The 14608-nt window shown below is 41.2% G+C and overlaps 1 protein-coding gene across 3 annotated transcripts in view; it reads right to left on the bottom strand.

Annotated features, from left to right (window-relative positions):
• Positions 1-14608, bottom strand: part of LOC139759945 (myotubularin-related protein 10-B) — a 213650-nt gene that overhangs the window by 130987 nt on the left and 68055 nt on the right. For all 3 annotated transcript variants that reach the window (XM_071682651.1, XM_071682737.1, XM_071682806.1), the window contains one exon: positions 13509-13601. In XM_071682651.1, coding sequence (XP_071538752.1) covers positions 13509-13601 — 93 coding nt within the window. The remainder of the gene's footprint in view (positions 1-13508; positions 13602-14608) is intronic.

Genomic DNA, 14608 nt, shown 5'->3' with positions numbered 1-14608 from the left:
TTACATCCACCTCTTCCCTTCTTCACGTCCTTCAAGCACAGTTCCTTATTATCCCAAAGCTTTTCACTTAACTTCCTTCCAAAATCTTCATCTACTCTTTCTTTGCTTTCCCCTATCATCTTAACATTTTCTCAAAAAAAGATTTTCATCATTGTCCCCTTCTTTACCATATATGTCAGGACTAATCAAAACACCTAAGCCAAACTCAGTCGACTCAATCACATATAAATGATTAAAATGGTTAGTTTCTTTATCAAGCCCACAAGTAGATAATACATCAAATTCTACTATCATAAACAATGTAGATTTAATTAACAAGTTTCATGATATGTAGTAAGTCTTGATGTTTCATCCTTGTTCACAAAATTTCCAGTTGATGACCTCTTAGAATATTTGGTTGATGGCTTGGATAATCTTGATTCATCTGTTTTAAATTCTGTGTTTACTGAATTGATTAAATTTTCTTTTTTTCATAAAAGACTGTGCATTTCAATTTAATGGAGAATATCATGCTCAGAACCTTGGTAATCTCTACATGGAATTCTTTGAAACAAAATTACTTTGGGATATGTTCTTTGTGTTTGGCCAACAAATGAAAATTTACAAATATTTCTTTTTCTACTTAACAATTTAGTACTTTCTATCAAATTTACTGTGGAAGTGGAAAATAACAGTGTTACCATTTTCAGATTGCATGACCCATGGGGATAGGAACACACTTAAGTTTAGCATATACAGAAAACCCACCAATGTTTGCTCTTTTATTCATCATTACTCAGCTCAACAAGACAGAGTTAAACTATCATCACTCCAGTCAATGTTCCTTAAAGCATAATGTATATGCAATCAGGAACTTCCTGATGATGAGTTTGATAAGACATATTCGATTGGATCCAAGTTAAAGTATCCTAAATCTTTCACTGATAAATCTCCTAAGTTGGCAAAGAAATCATTATATAAAGTTAAACCCAAACCTCCCCACATACAAGAATCTTTTAGTTCTCCCTATTAGCGATAATTTTACATTATTTCCTAGGTTGCTTAAATCCTTTAATGTAAATGTAGATTTCAGCAATAACAATACTATAAAGATTATCTGAATAAAAAATTTGCCACAAAAATTCTGCGGGCTCTGTTTACAGAATCCCTTGTAAAAAGTGCAATATGTCTTATGTAGGGCAGACTGGTAAGGATCTTTATGTTAGACTGTCTTATGTAGGGCAGACTGGTAAGGATCTTTATGTTAGACTTTAGCAACATAAATATAAGAAAAGAACAAGAATAAAATGATTTTTTAATCATGTTAAAATTTATAACAACTGTACTGACTGGAGTAACTAATTCAGTTATTAGCTATAACTCCTTTACCATGAGAAATATCATCAGATCTTCCATTATCAAATACACAAAGAACTGCACCATTAATGTATGTGAAGGTCTTTACAAACTGGATAGCTCTGTCATAAGCAAAATTTTCAAACAGTTCCCTTTCCCGTCCAGAGAGTAAAATCTTATGACAGGCATGATGCCAGACCCAAACACCAACCAACGAAGACCACCATCCAGTAATGCTTGTTTACCAGTGATGTCTTAGTGACATTCATTCCTTGTATATCAACTGACTGTTCTACATCTTCTATCTCATTCTTGTATCTTCCCTCATGATGTGATCATTACACAAAAGTGCACTTCCGAACTTATTGCGATTCATTTTCCCCATGGTTATCAGCAAATACTAGATCACACACTATGCTGTGCTCTTGCAATATATATAAGTTTATCTATTTATTTATTCATCATACTTCGTCGCTGTCTCCCGCGTTAGCAAGGTAGCGCAAGGAAACAAATGAAAGAATAGCCCAACCCACCCAAATACACATGTCAATACATACACGTCCACACATGCACATATACATACCTATACATTTTTTCAAAGTATACATATATATATATGGAGGTGGAATTGGAGTGAATTGGAACGATGTGGTATACCAGGGTCGATGTGCTATCAATGGATTGAACCAGGCATGTGAAGCGTCTGGGGTAAACCATGGAAAGTTGTGTGGGGCCTGGATGTGGAAAGGGAGCTGTGGTTACTGTGCGTTATTACATGACAGCTAGAGACTGAGTGTGAATGAATGGGCCCTTTGTTGACCGCGGTATACCACATCGTTCCAATTCACTCTATTCCTTGCACGCCTTTCACTCTCCTGCATGTTCAGGCCTCAATCACTCAAAATCTTTTTCACTCCATCTTTCCACCTCCAATTTGGTCTCCCACTTCTCCTCGTTCCCTCCACCTCTGACACATATATCCTCTTGGTCAATCTTTCCTCACTCATCCTCTCCATGTGACCAAACCATTTCAAAACACCCTCTTCTGCTCTCTCAAACACACTCTCTTTATTTCCACACATCTCTCTTACCTTTACATTGCTTACTCAATCAAACCACCTCACACCACATATTGTCCTCAAACATCTAATTTCTAGCACATCCACACTACTGTGCACAACTCTATACATAGCCCACACCTTGCAACCATACAACATTGTTGGAACCACTATTCCTTCAAACATACCCATTTTTGCTTTCCGAGATAATGTTCTCGACTTCCAAGCATTCTTCAAGGCCCCCAGAATTTTCGCCCCCTCCCCCACCCTATGATTCACTTCCGCTTCCATGGTTCCATCCGCTGCCAGATCCACTCCCAGATATCTAAAACACTTTACTTCCTCCAGCCTTTCTCCATTCAAACTTACCTCCCAATTGACTTGACCCTCAACCCTACTGTACCTAATAACCTTGCTCTTATTCACATTTACTTTTAACTTTCTTCTTTCACACACTTTACCAAACTCAGTCACCAGCTTCTGCAGTTTCTCACATGAATCACCCACCAGTGCTGTATCATCAGCGAACAACAACTGACTCACTTCCCAAGCTCTCTCAACCAAAACAGACTGCATACTTGCCCCTCTTTCCAAAACTCTTGCATTCACCTCCCTAACAACCCCATCCATAAACAAATTAAACAACCATGGAGACATCACACACCCCTGCCGCAAACCTACATTCACTGAGAACCAATCACTTTCCTCTCTTCCTACACGTACACATGCCTTACCTCCTCGATAAAAACTTTTCACTGCTTCTCACAACTTGCCTCCCACACCATATATTCTTAATATCTTCCACAAAGCATCTCTATCAACTCTATCATATGCCTTCTCCAGATCCATAAATGCTACATACAAATCCATTTGCTTTTCTAAGTATTTCTCACATACATTCTTCAAAGCAAACACTTGATCCACACATCCTCTACCACTACTAAAACCACACTGCTCTTCCCCAATCTGATGCTCTGTACATGCCTTCACCCTCTCAATCAATACCCTCCCATATAATTTACCAGGAATACTCAACAAACTTATACATCTGTAATTTGAGTACTCACTCTTATCCCCTTTGCCTTTGTACAATGGCACTATGAAAGCATTCCGCCAATCCTCAGGCACCTCACCATGAATCATACATACATTAATGGGAGGGGAGGAATTCCAGCCACCCGCTCCCTCCCCTTTTAGTCACCTTCTATGATATGCAGGGAATACGTGGGAAGTATTCTTCCTCCCCTATTCCCAGGGATATATATATATATATATATATATATATATATATATATATATATATATATATATATATATATATATATTTTTTTTTGCTTTGTCGCTGTCTCCCGCGTTTGCGAGGTAGCGCAAGGAAACAGACGAAAGAAATGGCCCAACCCACCCCCATACACATGTATATACATACATGTCCACACAGCAAATATACATACCTATACATCTCAATGTACACATATATATACACACATACAGACATATACATATATACACATGTACATAATTCATACTGTCTGCCTTTATTTATAAATTTCCATCGCCACCTCGCCACACATGGAATAACATCCCCCTCCCCCCTCATGTGTGCGAGGTAGCACTAGGAAAAGACAACAAAGGCCCCATTTGTTCACACTCAGTCTCTAGCTGTCATGTAATAATGCCCGAAACCCCAGCTCCCTTTCCACATCCAGGCCCCACAGAACTTTCCATGGTTTACCCCAGACGCTTCACATGCCCTGATTCAATCCATTGACAGCACGTTGACCCCGGTATACCACATCGATACAATTCATTCTATTCCTTGCCCGCCTTTCACCCTCATGGATGTTCAGGCCACGATCACTCAAAATCTCTTTCACTCCATCTTTCCACCTCCAATTTGGTCTCCCACTTCTCCTCGTTCCCTCCACCTCCGACACATATATCCTCTTGGTCAATCTTTCCTCACTCATTCTCTCCATGTGCCCAAACCATTTCAAAATACCCTCTTCTCCTCTCTCAACCACGCTCTTTTTATTTCCACACATCTCTCTTACCCTTACGTTACTTACTCGATCAAACCACCTCACACCACACATTGTCCTCAAACATCTCATTTCCAGCACATCCATTCTCCTGCGCACCATTCTATCCATAGCCCACGCCTCGCAACCATACAACATTGTTGGAACCACTATTCCTTCAAACACACCCATTTTTGCTTTCCGAGATAATGTTCTCGTCTTCCACACATTCTTCAAGGCTCCCAGAATTTTCGCCCCCTCCCCCACCCTATGATCCACTTCCGCTTCCATGGTTCCATCCGCTGCCAGATCCACTCCCAGATATCTAAAATACTTCACTTCCTCCAGTTTTTCTCCATTCAAACTCACCTCCCAATTGACTTGACCCTCAACCCTACTGTACCTAATAACCTTGCTCTTATTCACATTTACTCTTAACTTTCTTCTTTCACACACTTTACCAAACTCAGTCACCAGCTTCTGCTGTTTCTCACATGAATCACCCACCAGCGCTGTATCATCAGCGAACAACAACTGACTCACTTCCCAAGCTCTCTCATCCCCAACAGACTTCATACTTGCCCCTCTTTCCAAAACTCTTGCATTCACCTCCCTAACAACCCCATCCATAAACAAATTAAACAACCATGGAGACATCACACACCCCTGCCGCAAACCTACATTCACTGAGAACCAATCACTTTCCTGTCTTCCTACACGTACACATGCCTTACATCCTCGATAAAAACTTTTCACTGCTTCTAACAACTTGCCTCCCACACCATATATTCTTAATACCTTCCACAGAGCATCTCTATCAATTCTATCATATGCCTTCTCCAGATCCATAAATGCTACATACAAATCCATTTGCTTTTCTAAGTATTTCTCACATACATTCTTCAAAGCAAACACCTGATCCACACATCCTCTACCACTTCTGAAACCACACTGCTCATCCCCAATCTGATGCTCTGTACATGCCTTCACCCTCTCAATCAATACCCTCCCATATAATTTACCAGGAATACTCAACAAACTTATACCTCTGTAATTTGAGCACTCACTCTTATCCCCTTTGCCTTTGTGCAATGGCACTATGCACGCATTTCGCCAATCCTCAGGCACCTCACCATGAGTCATACATACATTAAATAACCTTACCAACCAGTCAACAATACAGTCACCCCCTTTTTTAATAAATTCCACTGCAATACCATCCAAACCTGCTGCCTTGCCGGCTTTCATCTTCCGCAAAGCTTTTACTACCTCTTCTCTGTTTACCAAATCATTTTCCCTAACCCTCTCACTTTGAACACCACCTCGACCAAAACACCCTATATCTGCCACTCTATCATCAAACACATTCAACAAACCTTCAAAATACTCACTCCATCTCCTTCTCACATCACCACTACTTGTTATCACCTCCCCATTTGCGCCCCTCACTGAAGTTCCCATTTGCTCCCTTGTCTTACACACTTTATTTACCTCCTTCCAGAACATCTTTTCATTCTCCCTAAAATTTAATGATACTATCTCACCCCAACTCTCATTTGCCCTTTTTTTCACCTCTTGCACCTTATGTATATATTATTATATTTTTTTTTTATTATACTTTGTCGCTGTCTCCCGCGTTTGCGAGGTAGCGCAAGGAAACAGACGAAAGAAATGGCCCAACCCCCCCCATACACATGTATATACATACGTCCACACACGCAAATATACACACCTACACAGCTTTCCATGGTTTACCCCAGACGCTTCACATGCCTTGATTCAATCCACTGACAGCACGTCAACCCCGGTATACCACATCGCTCCAATTCACTCTATTCCTTGCCCTCCTTTCACCCTCCTGCATGTTCAGGCCCCGATCACACAAAATCTTTTTCACTCCATCTTTCCACCTCCAATTTGGTCTCCCTCTTCTCCTCGTTCCCTCCACCTCCGACACATATATCCTCTTGGTCAATCTTTCCTCACTCATTCTCTCCATGTGCCCAAACCACTTCAAAACACCCTCTTCTGCTCTCTCAACCACGCTCTTTTTATTTCCACACATCTCTCTTACCCTTACGTTACTCACTCGATCAAACCACCTCACACCACACACTGTCCTCAAACATCTCATTTCCAGCACATCCATCCTCCTGCGCACAACTCTATCCATAGCCCACGCCTCGCAACCATACAACATTGTTGGAACCACTATTCCTTCAAACATACCCATTTTTGCTTTCCGAGATAATGTTCTCGACTTCCACACATTCTTCAAGGCCCCCAGAATTTTCGCCCCCTCCCCCACCCTATGATCCACTTCCGCTTCCATGGTTCCATCCGCTGCCAGATCCACTCCCAGATATCTAAAACACTTCACTTCCTCCAGCTTTTCTCCATTCAAACTCACCTCCCAATTGACTTGACCCTCAACCCTACTGTACCTAATAACCTTGCTGTTATTCACATTTACTCTTAACTTTCTTCTTCCACACACTTTACCAAACTCAGTCACCAGCTTCTGCAGTTTCTCACATGAATCGGCCACCAGCGCTGTATCATCAGCGAACAACAACTGACTCACTTCCCAAGCTCTCTCATCCCCAACAGACTTCATACTTGCCCCTCTTTCTAAAACTCTTGCATTTACCTCCCTAACATATATATATATATATATATATATATATATATATATATATATATATATATATATATATTCCTGTGAGTCCACGGGGAAAATGAAATAATATAAGTTCCCAAATTCACTTTCGTGTAATAATCACATCATCAGGAGAGACACATGAGAAATATAAGTCAGTTGATATACATCAAAAAAACAAAGCTAGGACGCCATATGCTAAACATGTGATTGTCTAAAACATACAACGAGCGTTCATAAACTTATCATTTTACAAATTTTATCAACAATAAAGTCATCTAATTTGTGTTGACCATCACTAATATTAAGATTATAATTCTTTGTGTATTTAGTAATAGAAGATTCAATGATATTTTTCTTGGTAATACACATGTATATATATACACGTCCACACACGCAAATATACATACCTACACAGCTTTCCATGGTTTACCCCAGACGCTTCACATGCCCTGATTCTATCCACTGACAGCACGTCAACCCTGGTATACCACATCAATCCAATTCACTCTATTCCTTCCCCTCCTTTCACCCTCCTGCATGTTCAGGCCCCGATCACACAAAATCTCTTTCACTCCATCTTTCCACCTCCAATTTGGTCTCCCACTTCTCCTCGTTCCCTCCACCTCCGACACATATATCCTCTTGGTCAATCTTTCCTCACTCATTATCTCCATGTGCCCAAACCATTTCAAAACACCCTCTTCTGCTCTCTCAACCATGCTCTTTTTATTTCCACACATCTCTCTTACCCTTATGTTACTTATCCGATCAAACCACCTCACACCACACATTGTCCTCAAAAATCTCATTTCCAGCACATCCACCCTCCTGCGCACAACTCTATCCATAGCCCACGCCTCACAACCATACAACATTGTTGGAACCACTATTCCTTCAAACATACCCATTTTTGCTTTCCGAGATAATGTTCTCGACTTCCAAACATTCTTCAAGGCTCCCAGGATCTTCGCCCCCTCCCCCACCCTATGATCCACTTCTGCTTCCATGGTTCCATCCGCTGACAGATCCACTCCCAGATATCTAAAACGCTTTACTTCCTCCAGCCTTTCTCCATTCAAACTTACCTCCCAATTGACATGACCCTCAACCCTACTGTACCTAATAACCTTGCTTTTATTCATATTTACTCTTAACTTTCTTCTTTCACACACTTTACCAAACTCAGTCACCAGCTTCTGCAGTTTCTCACATGAATCAGCCACCAACGCTGTATCATCAGCGAACAACAACTGACTCACTTTCCAAGCTCTCTCATTCACAACAGACTTCATACTTGCCCCTCTTTCCAAAACTCTTGCATTCACCTCCCTAACAACCCCATCCATAAACAAATTAGACAACCATGAAGACATCACACACCCCTGCCGCAAACTTACATTCACTGAGACCCAAGCACTTTCCTCTCTTCCTACACGTACACATGCCTTACATCCTCGATAAAAACTTTTCACTGCTTCTAACAACTTGCCTCCCGCACCATATATTCTTAATACCTTCCACAGAGCATCTCTATCAACTCTATCATATGCCTTCTCCAGATCCATAAATGCTACATACAAATCCATTTGCTTTTCTAAGTATTTCTCATATACATTCTTCAAAGCAAACACCTGATCCACACATCCTCTACCACTTCTGAAACCACACTGCTCTTCCCCAATCTGATGCTCTGTACATGCCTTCACCCTCTCAATCAATACCCTCCCATATAATTTACCAGGAATACTCAACAAACTTATATCTCTGTAATTTGAGCACTCACTCTTATCCCCTTTGCCCTTGTACAATGACACTACGCACGCATTCCGCCAATCCTCAGGCACCTCACCATGAGTCATACATACATTAAATAACCTTACCAACCAGTCAACAATACAGTCACCCCCTTTTTTAATAAATTGATAATAAGTTGATAGAGATGCTCTGCGGAAGGTATTAAGAATATGTGGTGTGGGAGGCAAGTTGTTAGAAGCAGTGAAAAGTTTTTATCGAGGATGTAAGGCATGTGTACGTGTAGGAAGAGAGGAAAGTGCTTGGGTCTCAGTGAATGTAAGTTTGCGGCAGGGGTGTGTGATGTCTTCATGGTTGTCTAATTTGTTTATGGATGGGGTTGTTAGGGAGGTGAATGCAAGAGTTTTGGAAAGAGGGGCAAGTATGAAGTCTGTTGGGGATGAGAGAGCTTGGGAAGTGAGTCAGTTGTTGTTCGCTGATGATACAGAGCTGGTGGCTGATTCATGTGAGAAACTGCAGAAGCTGGTGACTGAGTTTGGTAAAGTGTGTGAAAGAAGAAAGTTAAGAGTAAATGTGAATAAGAGCAAGGTTATTAGGTACAGTAGGGTTGAGGGTCAAGTCAATTGGGAGGTAAGTTTGAATGGAGAAAAACTGGAGGAAGTAAAGTGCTTTAGATATCTGGGAGTGGATCTGGCAGCGGATGGAACCATGGAAGCGGAAGTGAATCATAGGGTGGGGGAGGGGGCGAAAATCCTGGGAGCCTTGAAGAATGTGTGGAAGTCAAGAACATTATCTCGGAAAGCAAAAATGGGTATGTTTGAAGGAATAGTGGTTCCAACAATGTTGTATGGTTGCGAGGCGTGGGCTATGGATAGAGTTGTGCGCAGGAGGGTGGATGTGCTGGAAATGAGATGTTTGAGGACAATGTGTGGTGTGAGGTGGTTTGATCGAGTAAGTAATGTAAGGGGAAGAGAGATGTGTGGAAATAAAAAGAGCGTGGTTGAGAGAGCAGAAGAGGGTGTTTTGAAATGGTTTGGGCACATGGAGAGAATGAGTGAGGAAAGATTGACCAAGAGGATATATGTGTCGGAGGTGGAGGGAACGAGGGGAAGTGGGAGACCAAATTGGAGGTGGAAAGATGGAGTGAAAGAGATTTTGAGTGATCGGGGCCTGAACATGCAGGAGGGTGAAAGGCGGGCAAGGAATAGGGTGAATTGGATCGATGTGGTATACCGGGGTTGACGTGGTGTCAGGGCATGTGAAACGTCTGGGGTAAACAATGGAAAGTTGTGTGGGGCCTGGATGTGGAAAGGGAGCTGTGGTTTCGGGCATTATTGCGTAACAGCTGGAGACTGAGTGTGAACGAATGGGGCCTTTGTTGTCTTTTCCTAGTGCTACCTCGCACACATGAGGGGGGAGGGGGATGGTATTCCATGTGTGGCGAGGTGGCGATGGGAATGAATAGGGGCAGGCAGTGTGAATTGTGTGCATGGGTATATATGTGTGTCTGTGTGTGTATATATATGTGTACATTGAGATGTCTAGGTATGTATATTTGCGAGTGTGGGCGTGTGTGTGTGTACATTGTGTATGGGGGTGGGTTGTGCCATTTCTTTCGTCTGTTTCCTTGCGCTACCTCGCAAACGCGGGAGACAGCGACAAAGCAAAATAAATAAAATAAATAATATATATATTGCTTTGTCGCTGTCTCCGGCGTTAGCCAGGTAGCGCAAGGAAACAGATGAAAAAATGGGCCAACCCACCCACATACACATGATATACATACACGTCCACACGAAATATACATACCTAAACATCCCAATGTATACATATATATATATACACTTTCTTTTCTTTCTTTCTTTCAAACTATTCGCCATTTCCCGCGTTAGTGAGGTAGCATCAAGAACAGAGAACTGGGCCTTTGAGGGAATATCCTCACCTGGCCCCCTTCTCTGTTCCCTCTTTTGGAAAAAAAAAAAAAAAAAAAAAAAATATTGAGAGGGGAGGATTTCCAGACCCCGCTCCCTCCCCTTTTAGTCACCTTCCACGACACGTAGGGAATACGTGGGAAGTATTCTTTCTCCCCTATCCCCAGGGATAACATATATACACACACAGACATATACATATATACACATGAACATAATTCATACAGTCTGTCTTTATCCATTCCCATCGCCATCCCGCCACACATGAAATAACAACCCCATCACCCCTCATGTGAGCAAGGTAGCGCTAGGAAAAGACAACAAAGGCCACATTCGTTCACACTCAGTCTCTAGCTGTCATGTAAAAATGCACTGAAATCACAGCCCCTTTCCACAACCAGGCCCTACAAAACTTTCCATGGTTTACCCCAGACGCTTCACATGCCCTGGTTCAATCCATTGACAGCACATCGACCCCGGTACACCACATCATTCTAATTCACTCTATTCCTTGCACGCCTTTCACCCTCCTGCATGTTCAGGCCCCGATCACTCAAAATCTTTTTCACTCCATCCTTCCACCTCCAACTTGCTCTCCAACTTCTCTTCATTCCCTCCACCTTTGACACCTTTATCCTCTTAGTCAATCTTGCCTCACTTATTCTCTCCATAAGATCAAACCATTTCAAAACACGCTCTTCTGCTCTCTCAACCACACTCTTTCTATTACCAAACATCTCTCTTACCCTTTCATTACTTACTCGATCAAACCACCTCACACCACATATTGTCCTCAAACATCTCATTTCCAACACATCCACCCTCTTCTGCAGAACTCTATCTATAGCCCATGCCTCGCAACCATATAACATTGTTGGAACCACTATAACTTCAAACATACCCGTTTTTGCTTTCCGAGATAATGTTCTCGCCTTCCACACATTTTTCAACGCTCCCAGAACTTTCACCTCCTCCCCCACCCTGTGACTCACTTCCGCTTCCATGATTCCATCTGCTGCCAAATCCACTCCCAGATATCTAAAACACTTCACTTCCACCAGTTGTTCTCCATTCAAACTTACTTCCCAATTGACCTGTCCCTAAACCCTACTGTACTTAATAACCTTGCTCTTATTCACATTTACTCTCAGCTTTGTTCTTTCACACACTTTACCAAACTCAGTAACCAGTTTCTACAGTTTCTCACCTGAATCAGCAATCAGCGCTGTATCATCAGCAAACAACAACTGACTCACTTCCCAAGCCCTCTCGTCCACAACAGACTGCATACTTACCCCTCTCTGCAAAACTCTTGCATTCACCTCCCTGACAACCCTATCCATAAACAAATTAAACAACCATGGAGACATCACGCACCCCTACCGCAAACCCACATTCACTGAGAATCAATCACTTTCCTCTCTTCCTACTCGTACACATGCCTTACATTCTCGATAAAAACTTTTCACTACTTCAAGCAACTTGCTTCCCACACCATATATTCTTAATACCTTCCACAGAGCATCTCTATGAACTCTATCATATGCCTTCTCCAGATCCATAAATGCTACATACAAATCCATTTGTTTTTCTAAATATTTCTCACATGCATTGTTTTTGAAGGTATTTCTCACATACTTTCTTCAAAGCATACACCTGATCCAAACATCCTCTACCACTTCTGAAACCACTCTGCTCTTCCCCAATCTGATGCTCTGTACATACCTTCACCTTCTCAATCAATACCCTCCCATAAAATTTCCGAGGAATACTCAAACAAACTTATACCAATGTAAAACACCTTATTTCAATTAAAATTTGCTAATACCCACTCACCACTACTTTCAATTGCCCTCTTTATCAGCCCCTGCACCTTTCTCTTGACCTCCTGCCACTTACTCTTGTACATCTCCCAGTTACTCATACTCCTACAAATAGTGCCCATACAACTCTCTTCCCTCTTTCACTAGCAATCTTGATTTGTTATCCCACCACTCACTAACCTTTCTTACTTGCCCACCTCCCACCTGCATGCAACACACTTCTCTCACACATACCAGTTAATACCTCCCATTCCTCACCCATAACCCTAGCTTCATTTACTCTCACCTTTGGCTATTCTATACTCAATCTCTCTTAGTGTTTCTTTACATACATCTCTTTTCCAAGTGCACATACTTTCAGCACAATCTTCTCACTTGTATCATTTCCTCATTTCCAAAAACCTCTGTATATCTTCACCCTTGCCCCATCAGGTAATGATCAGACATCCCACCAGCTGTACTATTCAGCCTTTTTTCACTCAGAGCCAGAATGTCTAAGTTCCTTTCCTCAAACATACCACCTATCTCTCCTTTCTTCTCATCTTGGTTACACTGACACACATTCAGACACTCCAGCTAAATCTCCGAAGAAGATGAGCACTCCTTGCTTGGCTCCTTCTTCTGTTTCATCTTTTAGGAACTGAAATACAAGAAGGGGAGGGTTTCCAGCCTCCCACTCCTGTCCCTCTCAGTTGCCCCCTACAACACACAGGGAATATGTGAGTAAATATGTGGGTAGAAATCTTTCTACCCTATCCCAAATGACTTTTACCAATAAAAGGAGAGGGGAAGCTCAAACAGATGCAGACAGCAAGGCATGTATATGCAAATTGTAATGTAAAGCTCCTTTGAAAAGGGATGTATGTAATCACTCCCTTGAATTTATGAGGATTACCTAACTGTAAATGCTTACTCTTGTGACAACTTACGAGGAACAGAGATTGAAGAATTCATTGTGTTTCGAAACTCTCCAGTTAGGACATCGGGTTCTCTGTAGTTCTCTCTCCCAGTCTTGAGCCATACTGCATAAAATAAAGAATATAATTGTAAAATACATAAAAAATTGCACTACACCTATAAAACCTTCTTTTCTTCCTCTTCATATAAAAAAGGTCATTCTATAACAAGCTATTCATAGTACTTTAGCTTATGTTTCCAAAGTTCTTGCTGGATATGCTTACAGTGGTGAAACCATACATCCTATAGTATATCTACAATCTAAATGCACAGTATTACAGTAATATTAAGTACATATTATATTCTTTAAATCAAAAACCTAATTGGACCAATTAATGGCTATCTTCTCCCAGCAGATGTGTGCTTCATGACTGATAACCTGTCCAACATTGCCAAATAACCAACTACAGTATAAGGGGATTCTGGCAAAGAAAAAAATGGCTCAAAATTTTTACTCCTTACCCTAAACCAAAAATCAACCTTCCTACTACTCAAACTATTCCACCAGGCCAAGACTCCTTGAATTTTTCCAGATGGCTGCAATATCAGTACCTGCTTAGGGTGTTATGAAAAAATGTCTATGAAGGGGGAAAATACAGTAACAAATATACAAAACAAAATAAAAGCATCTTTTCTAATAAATACAAAATCCTATAATCATATAAAAAAGGTCATTCTATAACAAGCTATTCATAGTACTTTAGCTTATGTTTCCAAAGTTCTTGCTGGATATGCTTACAGTGGTGAAACCATACATCCTATAGTATATCTACAATCTAAATGCACAGTATTACAGTAATATCAAGTACATATTATATTCTTTAAATCAAAAACCTAATTGGACCAATTAATGGCTATCTTCTCCCAGCAGATGTGCGCTTCATGACTGATAACCTGTCCAACATTGCCAAATAACCAACTACAGTATAAGGGGATTCTGGCAAAGAAAAAAATGGCTCAAAATTTTTACTCCTTACCCTAAACCAAAAATCAACCTTCCTACTACTCAAACTATTCCACCAGGCCAAGACTCCTTGAATTTTTCCAGATGGCTGCAATATCAGTACCTGCT

Source organism: Panulirus ornatus, chromosome 1, assembly GCF_036320965.1.
Source record: "Panulirus ornatus isolate Po-2019 chromosome 1, ASM3632096v1, whole genome shotgun sequence".
Classification (NCBI taxonomy): domain Eukaryota; kingdom Metazoa; phylum Arthropoda; class Malacostraca; order Decapoda; family Palinuridae; genus Panulirus; species Panulirus ornatus.
The sequence above is the reverse complement of the archived record's forward strand: the minus strand, read 5'-3'. Positions and strand labels throughout refer to the sequence as shown.